At 39.2% G+C, this 21,099-nt stretch overlaps 3 protein-coding genes across 10 annotated transcripts; all 3 read right to left on the reverse strand.

The window, feature by feature from the left end:
• Positions 1-1,240: 1,240 nt before the first annotated feature.
• LOC135592698 (amino acid permease 6-like) lies at positions 1,241-3,349 on the reverse strand. Its single transcript, XM_065082324.1, has 6 exons — positions 3,119-3,349; positions 2,816-3,049; positions 2,636-2,729; positions 2,198-2,546; positions 1,876-2,103; positions 1,241-1,785 (listed from the first exon to the last, which is right to left on the reverse strand). Exons 1-6 carry the CDS (start codon positions 3,168-3,170, stop codon positions 1,351-1,353), a joined length of 1,392 nt encoding a protein of 463 aa, XP_064938396.1. The 5' UTR covers positions 3,171-3,349; the 3' UTR covers positions 1,241-1,350.
• LOC135592699 (auxin-responsive protein IAA25-like) lies at positions 3,199-8,057 on the reverse strand. Of its 2 annotated transcripts, none has more exons than XM_065082326.1 (6): positions 7,360-8,057; positions 6,595-6,938; positions 6,064-6,157; positions 5,887-5,948; positions 3,445-5,798; positions 3,199-3,334 (listed from the first exon to the last, which is right to left on the reverse strand). In XM_065082326.1, the coding sequence occupies exons 1-5, from the start codon at positions 7,692-7,694 to the stop codon at positions 5,752-5,754; spliced, it is 882 nt and encodes a 293-aa protein (XP_064938398.1). In that variant the 5' UTR covers positions 7,695-8,057; the 3' UTR covers positions 3,199-3,334; positions 3,445-5,751. The 2 variants fall into 2 exon arrangements, with proteins under 2 accessions (XP_064938398.1, XP_064938397.1); XM_065082325.1 differs by having other exon boundaries at positions 6,064-6,178; positions 7,360-8,042.
• A 1,494-nt stretch (positions 8,058-9,551) lies between these two features.
• On the reverse strand, positions 9,552-18,577 carry LOC103997456 (uncharacterized). Of its 7 annotated transcripts, none has more exons than XR_672653.3 (12): positions 18,256-18,577; positions 17,020-17,076; positions 16,277-16,354; positions 15,500-15,553; positions 15,055-15,137; positions 13,554-13,653; positions 13,419-13,481; positions 12,617-12,895; positions 11,221-11,281; positions 11,020-11,127; positions 10,339-10,444; positions 9,552-9,953 (listed from the first exon to the last, which is right to left on the reverse strand). XR_672653.3 is itself a non-coding variant. In XM_018831190.2 (11 exons), exons 1-10 carry the CDS (start codon positions 18,520-18,522, stop codon positions 11,030-11,032), a joined length of 1,140 nt encoding a protein of 379 aa, XP_018686735.2. In that variant the 5' UTR covers positions 18,523-18,577; the 3' UTR covers positions 9,552-9,953; positions 11,020-11,029. The 7 variants fall into 7 exon arrangements, 4 of the variants coding, with proteins under 4 accessions (XP_018686735.2, XP_009416953.2, XP_009416954.2 ...); XR_010479196.1 differs by having other exon boundaries at positions 9,552-10,062; XR_010479197.1 differs by having other exon boundaries at positions 10,339-10,448.
• Between the last annotated feature and the right edge of the window lie 2,522 nt (positions 18,578-21,099).

Consider the following 21,099-nt stretch of genomic DNA (forward strand, 5'->3'; position numbering starts at 1 on the left):
GCTCTGGCTTGAACTTGCATAATCTGAATGCATTAAATGGCACTCCAACTGCTTGCTGATCCTTGCATAAAAATTCACTGTGAAGCTGATGCCGGCCTCTGCATCTTCAAATTGTTCCATATGGCCTGTGTATCAACATCTGCTTGACCTGCACTCCATTACAAGATCACTTCAAACTTCAATTTTGTGCTAAATAGGAAACACGGCTAATTATAGCTGAAGGATAGAAAGAGTATTATTTATCATACATTCTAAGTTGTCCTAACAGGACTGTATATAACCTTTCTTATGATAGCAGAAAAGAAAATCTCTCTTGCAGATATTTGGAATAGCTTGATATAGATAATGAATTGCCAATAATGATCAACAGACTACCTAAAAATGATCTTGATGAGTACTGAATGACCCACCTTTTCTCCTAATGGAGTTAGTTCTCTTTTTAGTGATTTCCATCCTATCATCAGAGTCATAATTAAGATAGGACAAAGAGAAGAAATCAGCATGTGGCACTAGCTCAAAAGTGATTAATGCTTTTAGGTGAAATTGATTTTGTTTAGTGCAAATTTAGCCACATTTTCCCCTAATGGATCTCCCTTTCCACCAGTCTCCCAATCAAAGATTACTACTACTAGCTTTAGCTATATTGGTGGTCTCTCCTGATGTTGATGCTAGTGCAGCAGTGGCACTCTATTTCCATCTATCTATCAGTAAACAAAAGTATCTGTCAAACAAAAAAATACTTCATCCAAGTCTAAGATTTCAAGTATTTCCTATTCCCTTCCAACCTCTGAAGACTTCTGCTATGGCAGGAAAAGAGAAGTAGATGGATAGTGAATTATCTTTTGAGACAACTGCAAACTAGAAAAGCAAATCAAAGGTCAATTATTTAGTGTGTGAAATGCCATAAAATAAGATCCATGATACCTAACACACTTTTGGACCATACAATAATTAATCAGCAGTTGGCAGAATCTTCCATAGTGCAGTACAGTTCTCTTGAACCTACAATGAAGAAGATGGTTGTTGTACTATGGACAACTTCACCCTTCTTGAACTTCTAGTAAGTCTCTCAAATGGTATAGAAATTTTGATTTCTTGTACTTGTCATGGTTATGTTACATTCTTTTACCTTTAAAATCAAAGAAGTTGATGCATCTAGTATAATCATATATCCAGTTTGATAGCACAGAAAAAGATCCATATAGTCCATCCCAAAGAAGTCAGCAAGCTTGCAGAGTACTCACATAAAACTAGTTGTTGTTTCACATCAGCAGCAAAGGAATATGATATCTTTCACTCAGAATTGTTCTCCCTCACATCACATGGCATGGCTTTGTGTACATTTCATCTCTAATACACAGTCTTGAAAGGGGCAGCTGCCTTGAGATTATGCACAATGTCTGCCACAGAACCAATGCTAGCAGCAACAGAGACAAGCAGGCAGAAGAAACTTAAGCCCTGCAGGGCAAACCACTTGAGTGCTCCCCTTTGGATCTTCTCCTGAGCCATGTGCATGCTCACCGGGAAGTAAACGGCCAGTGGCCAGAAGCCCAGAGCGCCTATCAGACCCAGAACAGCGTTGAAGAATGGCAGCAGCATGGCGACCAGCGTCGTGAACATGATGAAGATGGTCCTCGAGACGAGCTTCGACAGCGTGAAGCTCCACGAGCCACCAACTTCCATGAACGGCACTCGCACCGAGTAGGTCTTGCGGATGAACTTGTTGTCCGGCCACTGGAACAACAGGTAGTTCTCAAACCTGGCGAAGATTGGCTGCGCGTACACCTGAAAGGCATGCATTCAAGCAAACAGGTGGTGAGCCCACGGTTCCAGGAACGACCGAGAGGGAGGGCAATGGCTGCATCTTGTGCTCACCTGATATGCCCCGATGAGGTGGACGATGACACATATGTTGGCTATGTCGACGAGCCAAAAGGGTTCGTAGAAGCCGAACCCAGTTAGGATGTTGCCGGGAGCATCGTTACCGAATGCAGCGTACCCTATGCAGCCAAGAAGGAGGTAGAAAACGGTGGTGAGCCCAATCCCGTTGAACGTCGCCCTTTTCATCGATTTGTTCTCCGGAGGAGGTGACTTCAAGGTGTCCTACAGTCGATCAAACGTAGATGTTCTACCTGAATCCAAACAGAGGACGATGGAGGAGGAGTAGAAGTGAAAGAAGCTAAGCTAAGAACTCCACCTGGATCTCAATCAAGACATCAGCAAAAGTGTAAGCGAAAGCTACATTCCCCAGCGCGAGGAGCACATCGAACGCCTTGTCACTTGCGGCCACATCGCTGGTACCAGCCAACGTCCCCCTGAACTCACCATGAGAAGCCCACTTGCCCATGCACAGGCCGAGGCCGATGAAGGAGTACCCGAACGACGTCGCCACTGCGACCACCGACAGCCACGTTATGTTCTCCAAGCTGGGGAACTGAGACAACACCAGCTGGAAGAGGCCGAACACCACCATGAAGGTGTTGCCAGATGCGTCACATCTTGCGCTGTGCCCGTTCCGGTGGAAGCAATTCGCGCGCTTCACCGCGCTTCGGGAAGAAAGCAGAACACATCCTTCATCAAACATCAAACAAATCCAACTCCGATTCAACAGAACGAGCATCACACACTCACTCACATCATGCTCGTGCTGGCTGTAATGGTGTAGCCCACAAGAGTCCCCCAGAGGTTGACATACTGAGCACATCCACACAAGAACACATGCTTAGGACCTGCAGAGCAGAAGATGCAACAGTTGTGTCAGTCGCTCAGCTCCCACCAAAAGAAATCGAAGTGCTCGGTTCTCGAAGATTGTTACCCGAGTATGATCTGACTGCATCGATGTAGGCACGATTTACGGTTCCATCGACAGGATCTGGGAACCTGTAGCAGTTGGCAAGCAGAACCGCGGTGTAGTAGGTGACGCAGGAGAAGCCAAGGAGAACGAGAGGGCCGACGATCCACCCCAGCTGAGCAACACTCCATGCGAGCGCCAAAACACCGGAGCCGATCAGTGCAGCGACGATGTGGGCTGTCGCAGTCCACACAGTTCCTGCACTCGAGAGGGTTTGTCACACAAACAAGAAGCTCGTCATGCAAAGCATTGCAGGTGCCTGCATACCTCGTCTTTCATGGTCGCCATGCTCAATGTCCGTCACTGTGCTCTTCTCCATGGCCTCTCTTCTGCCCTGAACTGCGGCTAAAACCAGAAAGGAAGGAAGCTGAGACTACCAAACATGTGATGGAGAAGGCGCATTATATAGCAGCGCATGCAGCACATTGATTCTTCAACACGAAAGCTTCTGAGGCAAAGATCAGCGTGAAAGGAACAGAGGGGCTGCAGTTTGTTCAGTAAAGTGAAGGAAAAGAGTTGCATTATTAGAAGACAAGTAAAGCAATTGGATTCAGATCACTATGTAGGAGATGAATTCCATCAACCGATCAAACCTACTACTTTTGAGTAACTTCCACCATTAGAGTCCCACTTCATTGAAGCAAAAGACTCCAACATAAGTAGCTAAATTTAACTTATATGTCCTTTTAGATAGTCTTCTTCTTCTTCATCATCATCATCATCATCATCATCTTCTTCTTCTTCTTCTTCTTATTAAGGCATTGCATTTTGGACATCTTCTGTAAGATGTGTATTAATGAAAGAGATTTAAGATACAAACATAAGTATTTAGGAGTGGCAGCTCAAGTTGTAGTAAGATAAAAGAGCTTTTGGTCACCCCTTGGAAAGGTGAGTGTGGAGTCAAGCACTGCATGAAGTGGAGGGGCCATCCGAGAAAAGACCGGCCGTCGATGGCCAACGCAGACTGCACCAGCGACATAATTAAAAGCAGCAGAGAGTGATGCTGAAAGCCTCGCCTCAGCAAATTTGATGGATTGTGCTAACTCCCTCCTCTGTCTTTGTTGGATTCTCTGCTTGTTTCCATCAATATGGCTTGCAAGTTTTCCACAGAGGTCTCATCTGATATGTGATTCCCTCTCAAAAAGACTGCAAGATTGCGCAGATCCTGATCCAAACATGGAGATTTGAGAGTGATCCAAACTGGGGCAAATCTCAAGTTCTTTGAACTGATCCAAGTTCTTTGACATCCTCACCAGAGTACTACCGTACATACATACATCACAAACATGTCCTACATCTCAAAAGAAGGCAATAATGCAGGAAGAAGTGCTCGAGACCAAAAGGAAATGTTAGAGAATGTGGATATGGATCAAAGGCAGCTCAATGATGCACTTAAAAGGTGCAACCTGGAGCCATAAAATAGTTGTGGAGTGAATGCTTGAGGAGTAGGCAACAATATGCGATCAAGAGGAGAAAAGAGCTTTTGCCACAATTAAGTTGGGTTGCAGAATACCCTTTGGGCGCCCCCTGACACTTCTTTCTCTTCTTCCAATTCTTTGACATTGTTTTGGTGCTTTTAGGCATGCGTTCTTCTCTGCAACTGAGGTTTGGTAGATACCAAAGCTCAACTGCAACTATTTGAATGATCACAGAACGTGTGATGGTTTTCTTTGCATTGAGGGCAGAATCAGGGACTCTACTGTCACCAAAATGTAGGACTCAAAAGTGAACCTTTCTTCTCCCTTCATAAAAGTTGAATCATGTGGATCTAATTATATAATAGAGGAAGATAAGAAAAGAGAAGATCAGTACAGAAGCATATCATGGCACAGAAATCTCTCTATCTTCAGCATACCATGGATTTTGTTTGGTACTGAATAGATACATATACTAGCAAGAGTTCCTTTAAATCCTAGTTTTCTGGCTGATAACTGAGGAGATACAAATCACATAAAAGATTTTGAAGCAAAGCTTGGATAAATTCTTCAGCTTTTCAAGTTGATCTGCTAATTAAAAGAGAACAGAACTAAAAGAAGGAACAGCTGAGGAGCTCCAAAGGAAGAAGACATGTCAAATACCTGAGGGGTTCTAATCATCTCATCTAGATTATGTGCAGCAGATTGAAAAGAACAATACCTCTTTGGTAGCCTGGGATAAATTCAGTGTGTGTGTGCATGGAGTCATGCAATGACACCCAAGAACAGATACACATGGAGTATCATACTGCCAAGATATTGCACATTGTCTTGAGAAAGGACCTTTGGAATAGGAAGGAGAATTTGTTTTGGTATGACAGATGAATTGCAGAAGGATTCATTCTGTTGAATTATGATCAATCATTTATGTTGGAAGCAAACATGAATCCACAGGTTAAGATTACTGATTTGCCGGTAAATGGCAGGTGGTTTTTACCTCTTGCAGTGGCTGCATGCTGTCTCTCATCTGTGGCAAATGCCCAACATGCATCAGAAAAGCCTGATGAGGTGCTCTGAATTCCAAGCATAAGCTGCTGAATTTGAAGTTTGGTGTCATGTACTCGATATGACTCATTGTGTTGAATTGATCAAATTGATCATATCAACAGAAGCCTAAGAAAATAATATTCTTCAGAATATTTTTCTTGCTTCTTTCTATGGATAGAAACCTTCTACTCATTTTTACAGGATCTAAAATTTTATTTGTATTCTCAATAGAGTAGTCTCTAGGATTTGGTACTCATGATGTGATAGACCTTCAAAAAGAGAAACAATCGATCAAGAGGTTATAAACTATTTCATCTAATCAAATTCCTAAAACATAATCTCCATGACACAACAGATAACCTACAAGCACATAGAGAAATACAAGGAGCAACAAAAGGAGTTAGCAGATGATTTGATTCATATGCTTCATTTCTGCTGTCAGTGATTCAGTTGTTGCTTGTGATGAGTCTTTTGTGCCTCTCCTCCTGCAGCAAACATGCATTGAACTTACTGCTAATATATATTTGCAACTTAAACAAGAACTTAAAACCATATGCTTTCACTCAACCATACCTGCAGCAGCCTTCTTTCTGCCATGAGCAATGTAGAGCTTTTTCACAGAAGTAATAAACAACCTACACAAGCATAATTATGCTTCAATTATATCAAAAAGCATGCATTAATAATCATTTCATTCCATGAGAGAAAGAACTCATTGGAGCAAAGGCAAGTGAGCTCAAAATCACATACTCCCAGGGGATATCACCAACAAGCATCTGATCACCTTCACTATCTTCATAAAGCAGAACAAAGTCATCATCAGCAACCTCATCATCTTGTTCTCCTGAATTGTTTGAATAATTAGCTGAAAACAAAAAAGACAGAAAAGTTCACATATGATTCTTCCATGACTGACTCTCAAATGCTCTCATGCATATCAGGAAAAATGAAATGTTCACACTGGTTTTTTCTGTGATCAATATACAGAGCATTCTGATACCGCAAAATGTTTAATTATCATTGTGAATCTGATTTTTAAAAAATAATATAAAATTTATAATGATGATTAATAGTAGTTAGCCTAAGTTTTTTTATATTTATTAATATAATTGGCTTCTATGAAGAAGGATGTTAACATTTGAAGACACACATAAGCCTTTAGGGGCAAATATGCTATTTTCAGAATTTTGAGGGGATAAATATGTAAAACTCCCTGTAAAGAATGGTAAATGGCCATAAGGTGTTCGACGTAAAGCACACGCACAGAGCGGGGGTGGAAACCTGATCGCATCCGAGCTCCCGTACAGGAGAGGAAGTTGCGGAGCAACTTGGAGAGGGCGCGATAGAGCGACCGGTAGCTCTCATGGGCTCCCAGGTCGATCTTCCTACCCACCACGTAGCCTTCCATGTTAACCTTCACGAACATCGCAGGTCTTGATCTCGATTCTGTCGTAAGCACTGTTGTTGCCTCTCTCTCTGTTAACTTTCGCCTCTTCGCGTCGTTCTCTCCGTCCATCCCGGGCTTCAGCAGGCTTAGATGCTTTCGAGAGGTTCGCACTGGCGGCCAGCCGACAAGCAGCGGCGGCGGCGGCGGCGGCGGCGTGGAAGACGAAGGATGCGCATCTCTGCTAGCACAAACAGCAATCCAAACAAGATAACTCAAAGATCATGCGACCGTCTTTTCATTGGATTTTGACTAAGTTATTGAGGAAGTCGGAGATTACTCTCAACTTATCTCTACCAAACCCTTCTATATAATTATGCATCACATTGTCAATCTATAGTGAGTTAGATTTCAATCCTAACTAAAAGTTTTCTTGTGATAGTTGAGATATGCATCATATTCTCGATATGACATGCACATTTCTCTAGTAGTCTCCTATCATGTTCTTCCTCAGACAACCGTCATCAAGAACACTCCATCATGAATGGTAAGAACAAAACCAACCATTCCAACTAAGTAGCAAGTACCCCCGAGGAAGAAGAGCAAGTGTTCATCTTACCAAAACTGCAGAGATGCATGGTGTAGGAGAAACCTATACCGACCTCGGCGCAGAAGAAGCTTGCTCGAAGACTGCCTTCTGCTGCCGAGCAGCGAGACTCCACGGGTGGATGAATCCGCTGTGGATCTCAGCTGGAAGCCACTCCTTAGCTCCTTGGTCTCTTCGGTGCACCACAAGGTTATCTCTGGTAGCTAAGAGTCCTCGGCACTCGCCGGAATCACCACCGCCAACGTTGCAGGCCATGACACCGGAAGAGATGCGAAGACTGAGCTCCAAGGGGTTCCGGAAACCATGGGCTGCTTCTGTGGCTTTATCTTGATCGTGAGCTCCTCCTCCCTCCTGTCTTCTGCTTGGAGGTTCAAACAGTATGGACTTCATGATCGACCTTCGCAGGAACGGCAGAGAAAGGTGATGCGATTAGGTTGGTTTGGTGGGTTTAAGAAGACATGCATCTCTCTCTCTCTCTCTCTCTCGTTTGAGCTTCGTTGAAGTGGTTGATGTACCAATGTAGTAGCATCATGAGAAAGGCTTGGAACTATGATTAGGTTAAGGACACCACAGGAGTTCATGCTTTTCTCACTGATCATTGCTGCTAGAGCTGCATGCATTAAGACATGGATGTGAAGCGTGATGTACTAATGTCCTGAACAGTTGGTAATAATTACTTGCAATTTCCAACAAAAGTTTGCTCATAGCTACAAACAATTATTACCCCAATAAAGACTTCATATAGAACACAATATATGTACTTATCAACTACTTTGATTAAAGAGGCATGATTAATGACACCAACACCACAATGGAGGGATTTCCTGGATCAACATAATCATGGAAAGTATAAATTTATTGTGCAATCAATTAAATCAAAACTATAACATGTCTTTCATTTCAAACAAATCTTAGCATCTTAATTATAAGTCTAGTGGCTGCTCTTTTTTTTGGGGGTGGGGGCAGAAATAAATAAAAAATACAGATCATTTTTTGTTTTATGAATGATTAAAATGGCCCAACCTTTGTCAGTTTCTTTCAGTATATACAAGAATACAAAACCAATCTTCAGTAGTTGCATTACATACATTTACCAGAAAAATGGATGAAGTATGATTTGGCTTTGGAGATTTGGAGCTCATGAGGGCAATGATGGGCATCTTCTTCTCTTCTGATCCCTCCACTCACAATGAACTGTTGCTGCATGCTGCAGAAATCTTTGCTGGTATCTGGTATCTCTTCTTTCCATTCTGACCTTTTAGAGAAATAAGACTTGAAGCATATGCTTTCTTTTTGCCAACCCTATCATTCTTATGAGCTAAACTTTCTTGTTTAGTGTTCTCAAAAGTCATGCTAAAGTACTTTGCTTTTTTGTTTAGTAATCACCTAACAAGCTGACTGATTAAACCTATGGCATTTAGGACTTGGCTATGATTAAGCAAAACTATAAGGATGAGTGTGAATCATTAATGAAGCTTTTTCTGGTCAACAAAATTGTAGACCAACCTTCATTATATGCCATTGAGAAGCTCATTCAGTGTGATGCAGCAGTTTTAGGGATTAATTAACCTTCACAGTGAGATGATCAAGTTATTCCTTGTAGTTCCAATTTCACCTGAAGTAGTCTGCCGATTCGCTTATAATCAACCTTCATTTTTGTATAATAATCTCTGTATAAATGTACCATATTCAACCTTGTTTTATTAGAACAAGAAATGGAAGCATAAAACAAGACAGCCAAACAACTAAAACAGCACAGGAGTATCTCATTGATCGGCTCCTAGACAATGGAAGACACCCATCAGAGACCACTCAAAATGGGATCAAATAGTTTTCCCCTTGGCTCGTCCTGTAGACTGATATGACAAAACTGATGCACCACTTCAAATTGAAGCATCCCTTCTTGTGCGAATCACAGATAGGATTGAAATGTTGATGATGATGATGATATGAGATGAGAATGCTAAAGTGAAAGTCATGATCACACACAAACAGGGTGGTGCCATCTCAATTTCCCTACAGCAGCAATCATCACATTCAAGCTTTCTTGCTTTACCAAAGTCCCCATTCAATTACCTCACCACTGCTAAATTAATTCATCTTTTTTCCTTAAGCAAAAAACTGCAAATGAGTTTTCTCAGCAGTGAAGAGAGTTGAATTATTGACGAGTCAAACATGCATGCAAACCTCTACCTGTGGTTTAGTCTTCTCTCCTCCCTGGGTGGGGAAGAAAGTTGAACAGTAACGTAGAAAGAGACCAGTCATGTTAAAGAACAGTGAAGAATCAAACCAAACTTCCCCACTGAGGATAAATTGCAATGTTTGGTTGGTAAATGAATAGTTCAAGCCAAATATCAGTTCTTACTATAAGATGCCATCATAATTGACGATTCACTCATTCACGTCTAAAGTGTTTGACAAAATGGCTTGAAGTGATGCACGCCAAGGGGAAGAAAAGGCCCCAGTGGTCATCATGAACCTTGGTGACATATCCGAGTGCCACACCTAAGCAAAGAGAAAGCAGTAGCAAGAAACCATGTCAATCCATGAAGCCATCACGTCAATCATACGGCACTGTCCCAAAAGATGATGAACATGTGCTTTTATCCCATGCACTGCAGTGCCTTCTTTTCTCTTTGTTCGCTTGACCTGCGAAAATGGCGGGCGTTTTAACAGCTATCCATTGACTTCCAATCATTTCCTTTCCCTTCCTCTCTGTTTTTGCATGGATTTCTGACATCATTGGCTTTCTGTTTGACTGATGAAATCCATATTTTTTTACCCAACACAACACATTACGATCAAAAGATAAAGAATTTTTATGTCAATTGCTGCAGTTCAAGTTCATAAAACTTAGGAAATTAATGGTATCCAAGAAAAGGATAAGTAGGACCAAAGAATATATTGTACTACTTTATTGGTGCTCTGAAACTAGTGGTCATTTTGACATTTTTATTTCAATTGCTACTTGTCATAAGATAAGAGAATGAAATGCAACTGATATAACAAGGCAACGATGATTGCATACTCATACCACTCATTGGGCATATCACCACCATCGGATGTCACAAGACATTATGATGTTTGTCACCTATGACCCATCATGAGGCTCTTTATGATAGTTTGACTGAGGTGGTGTTCTGTCTTTGTCAATCAAAGAGAGAGCAATTTGAGGTTAGAAAAGATCAAACAATTGGGATGGTAATCTAATATTTGAAATCTTTGTTCAAAAATTAATGAAAGAGATAATGCAATTTTAGATGATGATGTATGACTTCCACTAGTTGCTAAAGACCAAGAAAGTATGAATTAGCCATTGATGTATGACTTCCACTAATGCAATTTAAGACATTGATGAATGAAGACCATTTTATCTTTTGGACAAAATAACACAGCTATAGTCAGCGACAGTCAGGTGTAAGTTAAACAGGGTATGAATTAGCCTTTGACAATAATAACAACCATTAGACGAAGATTATATCCAAGATATTATGTTCTACAACAAAAAATTAATTATTCCAAGATAATTTTTCTTCTATTCTGTTAATTCATCACCTTCTTTCTTCTTGGTACATTAGACAAACAAGCATCCTAAGGAAGGTCAAATTAGTCGATGCTTACAAGTATCATATCAGAACACAAGTCTGGAAAATGGCTAAAACTGATGCAGCAAGTATGCTGACTCCAATGCAATTAGTGATTAGAGAAAGCACACCTCCAAAACTCTATGGAATATCATACTTCACAGTGCCAAGATACAGACCACAGGCAGGAGCCATGGGGCTTGCAGCAGTCACCGATTTTGCATTCAGAATTCTTTCGACTGCATCAAATTAATTGATAGAACACAAATTTAGGATTATAATATCTTATAGAATGACCACATTTTTCATTGAATGAATGTGAGAGAACATACCATCACTGACTGTTATCTCTCCAGTCCCGACAGATTTTAGACCACCAACCATAAGCCTGACCTGCGAAATTGGACTAATCTTAATGCCCTTCAAAACCATGAAACAACAAGATAATAGAGTCACAGGAATATTTGGTTTGCTAGTTTCTTGATAGCTGTAAATATACACATCTATTTTAATATACTAGCTTAATAGCATTTTAGTCCCCAAATTTATCTTGTTCAAAGATACTTCCAAAAATTTACTGCTAAAAAACCAAGGAAGAGCAGGTTTTTGAATTGCCGCAGATGTGAAACAACAGGAATGAAGAGAGAGAATGAAGTGAAGAAAAAGAAAGAGAGAGAAACAGCAAATACAAGATACCAGCAGATATAGTCAATTTTTTGTTCATATCAAATAACTACTGATAATGATATTCACTATAATTACAGTGAAGTTTAACCAATTATGTCAGTATTCCAAGTGACTGAAAAATAAAAATTTACCAGTTATTTCATGACAAAATAACTAGTCAAACCATTTTCTAAGGGGATTTTGATATCAAATCAAACTCCTACCAAAGTGTTCCTTCTAAACAAAAACATGTCCAGAATAAGCGAATCTGCTTACCTTGAAAACAATACACCAAAATCTGTACAGAAATACATGAACTAGACTATGGTGGCCTGACTGCATGTATTCGTTCAACCAGGCTCCAAAATGGCCCAGGAGGCAATAGCTGTGTCTAATTTCAAGTTTTGGATTCTTTGATAGCTTTTTCCAAACAATGCTATAACCAAAAGAGACCTACTATCATCAAGAAACCTCAGAATAGGACCCTAGAATTATCATACAAGAAATATCGTAACATAATGAAAACTCAAATATAACTTGAATCAATATAGACTCAGTAGAATCTTTAGCAAACTTGTTTTCTGCAGCCGCAGAAAAAGTGTGATACATGAATTATGATTGTGATAAAGAATCCTTAGAGCATCAAATGTTCATTAACCTGAGAGGGTACTGCAGCAAATATCAACTGATTGGGATAGAGCATCTAAAAGTATCATATGGAGAACAGATCCCCAAGAAATGTAGCAAACTGAGATAAAACCTTTAGCTACCGAAAATTCTTCATCTGTGCTATCAGATTAATTAACCACTCAACTCATACAACCAGTGTCAAGCCTCAACAAGCAAAAGATACACTTTGTTTTTGGCAAGATACAAATTCTCCATACATTATCAAAGCACATAAATGGAGCAATGTCTTCTCTTCCTGATAACACATGATAATTCCACAAAAAAAAGGACACTTCTATCTATGGATAATATGAAAATTGGAAAAGGAGTGAAACATATAAATAAAAGAAAAGCAAGGTCATGTAAGGAAGCATGAAAAAGTAAGAAGTGAACCTGGTGGTAAAGAAAAGAGCGAGCTCTTGCTGTTATAACATAGCAACGATGCGTTGATCTATGTCCAAACCCTTGACAGCAATCAGTACTGTTCTTCTGAATGCTCATGCGAGAGGTGTCCAAATAATTTGCAGGTAATTCATGGTCGGATGTCTTGGAACAAGAAAGAGAACCATTTAATGATTCCATCTCTGACCTCTCCATGATTGAAGGGAAGTACAGTGATGGAAGAACTTCTGTGACACTAAGTTCGTCCAAAGTTTTGATAGGAGACTTTGCCTGCACATCAATGAGCAAAATACACATGTTATATACCGCTCTCGTGAGTAAAAATGAAGAAAACAGAAATCCAAATACTTCAGAAATTTTAACAGTGCACAAGTATAATAATTTAAGAAATTCCTGCATGAAGTGAAGTTGGAACTTCACTCAAACAACCATCCATCATTAAAGATATGACTAATAATGAGCCAATTAAAGTCAAACAAATATTATTAAGATCCCTCAAGATCATGGATTTAGATCATGGTACTATACTGGTTTTAGGAACCAACCAGATTGCTACAATACTGATATACCAGATGATATATGGACCTGAACCTCCTAGCCTCATTGGATAGAATAATAAAAAAATAAAAATGAATGGTATTTGTACCAATTTCAAGCTATATGTTTTGGTACCAGTACATGGTCAGACCAGTCAATATAGGTCCATACCAAGTCAGTTGTCATTTAACAACAATAAAAAACAAAAAAAATATCTGGATGGTTTAAAATGAAAAAGAATGTTGAAGCCTAGAACCTGGCAACCGGTAGCCCTAAATGAGCTGAAATCATGAGACCCGATCAGAATGCTACATGCTTTCTGCATGGAAACCATTTATAAGAGAAAATCAATATCATACAAAATTCAGATATGATTCACGAAATAATTAACCTTCATAGCAAGAATATCCAGTTCCTCAGGTACATGCCAAGCACGGTCTTTCTCGAAGGTTGACAAAGGCTCTGGCCCTGAGAGGATGCGGTAGTGGTATCTACAAAGAATTACAAGATTTTAGTTGTATGATAAGATAGATAAATTCTACACAAACAAATTTAAACAGAAGCTTCAAGACAATTAAAGACTCCTAGAGTTATTAAGAGACAATTAGAGACTCCTGGACATATTAAGGGTTCAGTTAAGCAACAGCCAAAACCATGTACTTTGCCATGCTGGAAAAATTTTAAAAGTGCGGATAGAATGGAGTCAACCCAATGAACTGACAGGAGAACATAAAATATAACAATATTTAAATCTGACTAACAGCTCAAAACAGAGGGGGGAGCGGGTTAGAGGAATAAACCCAGGAAAGAAAAGGAAACACTAATTACCTATCACAAGGGCTCTTCAGCAGCTGGCAAGTATAGCATTAGTCATTAGGCGAAGGAAAAAACAATTGGCAGCGGTCTCTGGCAACTGACCATGCCAACACATGATTTAGGCAGCCAGTCTACCTGAGGGTATTATCAGAATGTTGAGGATGGAGAATAAGAAGTTAAAGAAATTAAGGTGAGAGAGAGAGAGAGAGAGAGAGAGAGATCAGGAAGGGCAAGAGAGGGAAATCTTTGGATCGGTCAACAGTACAAAGAACACAAAGGTAATTCGTTAAATTAGCATACCAGTTAAAACTCAAACATATATGACCAAAATCAACATACACATCGGTATAACAAATCCATGATTTTAATAATATATATACTAGGAAGTTTCAATCGAGTAACAAACAAAGAATCTAAAGTCTATCTAACTGGATGACAGTAAAAAGCCATTAGTCACAAACTTTGTTAGATGAAAAATCATTTAGCAGCACACAAGGACAACAAACCAATATTTCCGACAAAGAACACATTAAACAACCAATATTCTTATGTCAATAGCAAAAAAAATTAAAGATGAAAATGTTTAACTTCATTAAGCTAATATTACATCAATCTCACACTCTAGTAGGCCTTTTGCAGGAGCCAGTAGGTTTAGCAGGTGCAAAACACTGTAAACCATCACTACAATTCTTAGTAGTATCATGGGAACTTACTGGAGAAAAAGAAAAAGTCGAATAACAAAATACAATTAGTGAACCACTCACAAATTATCAAGAGTGTTAGTTCATGAGCTGGTATTTTGTCAAACAATGTGCATTTAAAAGGACCAAAGAGTGTACTGTCCTAACCATGACAAAGGAAGCATAAATAGGAAAAGATCAGGCTTACAAGAAAAAAATGTATTACCAACATTCTGTCTCGGTCTCTCTGTTCAACACAACATACTTTTCTTTTTAACTTAAGTAGGAAACTTTAAACTTGCATATTAACATACAGTGCAATTTTTTGTGATCAAGAATTTAATGAGATGTATGTATTAATAATTGCATATTAAAGACAGGTTTTCTGATACCTACGTCCGCTCCAGGGCCTTGAATCGTGCATGAAAATCAGCTGGAACACATCGAACATCAATTACTGTTATGTCACCTTCACATTTCTGCCATACACATAAGAAAAAAAGAAAATATGTTCATTATTTTGCATCAAATGCACATCTATAAACATAAAAAATATGTTGGACAACAGAAGTAATTAATGAATGCATATCATTTCTCAAAATGTAATTGCAAAATAGGTGCATCAGCTAGGACAAGGTAATAACCTTCACTTAACCATGATTTCAAAAGATGGAAAAAAAAAACAAATTTATTATAAGAGGTAAGACTATTCTATTGCTCATAAAGACACATAAACATCATGTAGAATGGCAAAGGAACTATGGCCCAGTACCAAAATGATATGGTATAAGTTGCAAATCCAACTTTTGTTAGTATAGCATCATAACAGATGGAAACAAACCTGTAAAAAGTGATTAACAGCACGTCTTACAACACCTGGTTCATGTGGTGTTAACTGTAAAAAAAGAAACATCAGTGATTCAGTATAACACTTCGAATAAACTAGGTGAACCACTTGATGCATTGCAACGAACTTACAGCACTGTGAATCTGGGGAGTCAGAGAATGAAAGAGGAGCACTGACATACAAAATAATGGACATACTTGAATGTTACCTTGTTTTGTTTCTTTTGAAATATCTTTTTCAGTTAAAGATAGTAAAATAAAACTTTCTACGGAGGTGATTAGATAAATAAATTACATTGATTGACATGAAAACAAAAACTGTGTATCAAGAGCACTGGAGCAAATAAACAACAAACTCTTCTCTCTTTTAGATGCTTCCTCTTGGAAGCATCACCTTGAAGCCACAAACAAAAGAAAAAAACCTTCAAGGACATTGTATATTCAAGATATTCATTATCTAATATTCAAGCTATTCATTTTATACTTTCCCAATACTCTTACACTCAAGCTCTGTATCTTGGGGGGTGTTTATCTGTTAATTTATACAAAACAACACCCTAATAACCTAAAGAATGGCAATAAATTTGAAACTACTATATTTACCCACAAAATTGTATGCTGATTTACAAGACAAATCAAACCACAAGAACAAATTATAACAGTAAACAAATAATAGGTTCCTTCCATAAAGCAATAGTATTCTGATATGAAAAGTAGGAAAGCATTCTATAAAGAATGTTGAAGTACATAAAGCACTCTGGTAATCACATACCACTTCCCCAGGCTTTCGTTTACTTATGCGCTCAACATCAACATGGCAAACATTTGATAGAGCATGAACTCCTGCATCCTGAACCAAAAACAACATTACATCATACCCTAGCCAAATTATGGTAATTTGTCAACCAATGTGAAAGAAAAAGGGACAAAAGTGTGAGGCATTCAAAGAAATTCTGTCTCTTCCTAGGGTATAGAAAAATTTAACAATTGTGACTTGTACACTCTTGCATGCAAATGAAGGCTAGACTCTTTTTCATGGTATTTATTTGCAATTACAAAAATGGAGTGACATCATATTTTATTAAATATTTCACAATAAATCTTGAGGCTATAACACATAAGACACTAGTTCTCAACCAAGTGCATCCTTCTTGGATTTAAACCAACATGGTATTCACCATCAATATCAAATGCAGCTCAAATTTAACGAAATAAAATTGGACAACCAAGGATGTTAGGTCATACTTTTTTAAGATTAAATATCTGATCTAAACTTCTGATATATATATAGTTCCTGGCAACTCCATAAAATAAGATTATGTACAACAAATATCATTGTTGACAAAGCATCTGTTGAACAAGGATAAATAAATTTAGATTCTCAGGGAAGGCACATTAGACATCATCAGGTCATTAACAAATTTAACTTGATCATACTAAAAGCACCACATAATTAGATTATTGAAAATACAAGTATCAAATGCAGCAAACTTCTACATCGCAAGAACAAATTACCGTTCGACTGGAGAAGGATATTGAAACTGGCTGTCCGATAAATTTATGAAATGCATCCTGCATGAGTTAGCAAAGCATCAATGAAAAAAGAAATCCATTGTCTGACACAATAGATACTATATATAAAAAATTTATATTCATAAAGAAAAATGTTTTAGAAATAATATCAAAATTTTAGTAAAATTCTTGTTTCCTATGTAAACAAGTCAGTTAGGACATCCTGTATGATTACCATGTTAAGGGTATATCGTATTAGAACTTTAACTGCTGTAGTTTTTCAAGTTGGACGAATAAAAGGTAAATGAAAACTTTTAGATATGACCTTCATTAAGGATTTTTCTGCTATACGCAGGCCAAAGATTTCTTTTGAAAATGTGTTAAATAAATGTGTCTGCATATATAGCAAGAATCAAATTGCCACTCCTTTTGACAGCCAGCCAAAATTTGCAAGTTTAACTGACACAAACTATTGCTAGCATGCAAAACTCTTGTTGAGACTAGGCCAAAACTAGCCTGGATAGCATGCTGTGTAGATTATACACAATATAAAGTGACCAGAAAAGGACAATCTGCATCAACGAGGCACTAGTGGATACTCAATGAGACCATTATTACCTACATCTTCACAACCCTTGAAGAAATACATCTCCACAACCCAGATAAGTAGTCATGAGTTGGATACAAAGTGATGTCCCAACTATTTGGGGATATGGACCTCCTATCACCTAAGACATCAGACTCTAATAATACTGAAATGCTAATCTATCTCGTTTTTACACCCAGATCTAATCTTCACATAGATGTCTTCTCCTATTATGCAATGCCAAATGCGACGAAGACATACCATCATGACTTAACCATGTACGATGAATTCAAGTTGTTAGGATTGCGCATGACATAGAAATCAATTAATATTTCCAGTGAACCTTAATGCGTAGTAATATCTGATGCTTGAATGGAATACGATTGTTTAAAGTTTAGTAACAAGACCATGTACGAACTATTCGAGTATATTTTGATGAAAATCAAATCACGTACAGCACCTAAACAAATAGACCACCCAACATACAACCGAGGCATTCCTGCCTTGATGTTTCTTAGAATCCTCAAAGTTAAAATGTTATAGATTTTCGACAGTTTAACTACGCTAAGTAACTGGAAAAACATTAAATAACATTTCCGTGCCAACAAAAACCCGCTTTCGGCGAATGAGACATGCAAATTTACTCCCCCAACCTCAAGAACGCCAACGACGGTTCTGCAGTTGGGCTGCCTCTGGGACCCCGAGAACCGCGTTCCGATGTACTCCACCGCCACCAAATACCTCTGGAGCCTAGGGTTTTGGCTCATCCCCTCGCGTCCTTCTCCACAACCCTCTTCCACGGATCTCGGCAGCTTCTGCGGCTTCGGCGACTCCGAGGGGGAGTCGAGGATTCGCTTCGGTTGTGTCGGGGAATCTGATGACGGCATCGCCAGGGATGGATCGCCGCCGTCCTCTTTCATCGCCGCGGCATCACGAAAAGAAACGTCTCGCTTTGTACCGTTTCGAGCCCGAGGGTTCGTTGTTCGTGACGCTTTTACATATTTATCCTTGCAGAACTCAAAAATAACAAGTTACTCCTTCGAAGTTTAGGGCTACTTAGATTATAGCTAACTACCGTTAGCATCACAACAGTATTTACACTTTAAAAATTTACAATAGCAGTCTCTATAGTAACGCCAGTTTTATCAATAAAAATATTAAATAAAAATAAAAAAAATTAATGTTTAAGTTGATGGTGACGAACGACGTCAGTCATGATAGACGACGGCGCCGTTAGCATCGACATCGACATAGTTGTCGAGCGGTCCTTTCGTCGCTCTACATCTGCATCGATGCTCCATCGTCGTGGAATCAAAGTTTGTTGTCGAAGTCATCACGGAGAATCGTCGCTTGTCGAAGCAAGACCCGGAGATAAACGCCCCCCTCGTTAACGCCAGTGTCGAGCCCCTCCTCATCGCCCGCCTCCTTAACCACCATCACCACTACCCTCCTCAATCTCTCCATTTTTGCCCGCGATGTGCTCATGTGCACCTCGGGCATCTTTAATACCCTCATCGTCGCCCTTCTCCTCTCCCCCACCATTGCCCAACACACCGCTACAACCCTTTACAGCCTCCTCTTTGTCAAAGTATACTGATCCATCATTGGGTCAAAGAACCCCTTGATCGTTGCTCTCATGGACCTCCTTGGCACCCTTAACACGTTGACTAGGTTAATCAAGGACACACTTAAAGGCCCTCTTTAGTCTAGCCCTTTACTCGCTCAACCGCACTACCTTCATAGAGCGTGGCGCCATGTCACCCCTCTTCACGTTGGTAGTGAAGGACGGGTAGAGGTGGGTGGTGGAGGATATGATGACAGTGATTACTTAGGTGGTAGGATGCGACGAAAGAATATAGTTGTTCCGGAGGGTTGATGACGTCAACGTCCTAGTGGATCTGGTGATTAAGAGGAGTGGGAGGGCAAGGAAAAATACTGCAATTGTGCTGTTGAATCTAGTAAAGAGTGACAAAGACAAAATGATATGGGATATCAAGGAAGTGGATGAGGTAGAGACAATCATAAAAGCTATGGTCGACGACGAGATGATATATATATATATATATATATATATATATATATATATATATATATATATATATATATATATATATATAACTTCCATTGGCATTCATATTCATATTTTTAAATATATTAAAAACTGTAAATATCGAAAATACGCTTTATTATTTTCATTGATATGTATATTATTTTGTTTTCTGCGCTCACAGATGGCACAGTTTCTATTATGCATCCTAAAACGGGCGATGCCCCAAACAACGCTCAAAACACGCGTCTATCCCTCTCGCGCTTGCTTTCGCCTGCTCTAATGGCGGAGGAACAACAGCAGAAGGCCCAGGGGATTCCGCCGCGGTATGATCTCAACGCCAAATGGGACGCCTGCCTCGATATCACCATGCGCCGGCTCACTTACTCCTCTCTCGCCGGAGCCTTCACCGCCCTTCTCTTCTTCAGTGAGTTCTCACCACCCCGATCGATATCTGTTTTCCTTCCTTCCGTTTGGAGCCCAGTGCGTCAACTTTCACCAAGATCGATTGTTTTGTGGGCTGGATGTACTCGTCTGGGTGATCGTCTCTGAGAAATACCCCAAATCGCCTTCGTTTCTTCCAGTATCAAATTGTTGTGTTTCTCTTTTCATTCTTGGATTCTCTTGAGTTTTTAGTCTTCAGCCTCATCGTTCCTGCCTGATCTATATTGTTACTAAAAGTTATAGCTTTCCTTCCCTAGACTCGTATGTTGTCTGATACATGTCCGAGACGATTTAAGTTTGTCTTGCCTTATATGCCATTACCTTCAATTTACTTGCTATGGGTTCAACAATCCCTGATCCTACTTTTCGTTGTAACATCAGAAATTTGTATGCATTCCTAATTTCAGCTGCAGTAATTTTGGGTTTGCTGTTTCCTAACTATTAAGCATTCTCATCTGTAAAGTATTGCTTGTTTTTCATACTTGGCGGCAGTATTGATTCCATAGATAAACCTCGTCTCAAAAAATCCTCTTTCTGATTATGTGACCTATATTCAACTGTTCCATCTTGCTAACATATATAAATTAAGGTTTCACTATTAACAGAAATGTTTCATCTGTTGATCTTTGCATGACTGGTCTTGCATAGTTATGGACGATGGCGACGAATTATAGCAGCATGCACATATCTGAACAGGTTCCTGCTAAAGGGTGAGGAAGGAGAAAGTGCCTATTTCAGCATGGTCCATGGTTGTACAAGGAATTGAAATCTATTTAAATTTCAGATGACAAATACATGAACTTAGTTGTTTATGATTATCTATAGTTTTTGTATGTCAAAATGTTACTACCACCTTATTATAACAAATCACTACTTGAGTAATTTAACATTAGAGTGACTTACTGAACATAAGTACATAGAACTCATAATCCGCTTCATGACTAGGGAAAGAATAATTGTTGTCAACTACTTGCTTCTCACCTGATTCATCGGGCCCATCTTTACT

The sequence above is a fragment of the Musa acuminata genome, chromosome BXJ1-9 (assembly GCF_036884655.1).
Source record: "Musa acuminata AAA Group cultivar baxijiao chromosome BXJ1-9, Cavendish_Baxijiao_AAA, whole genome shotgun sequence".
In the NCBI taxonomy this organism is placed as follows: domain Eukaryota; kingdom Viridiplantae; phylum Streptophyta; class Magnoliopsida; order Zingiberales; family Musaceae; genus Musa; species Musa acuminata.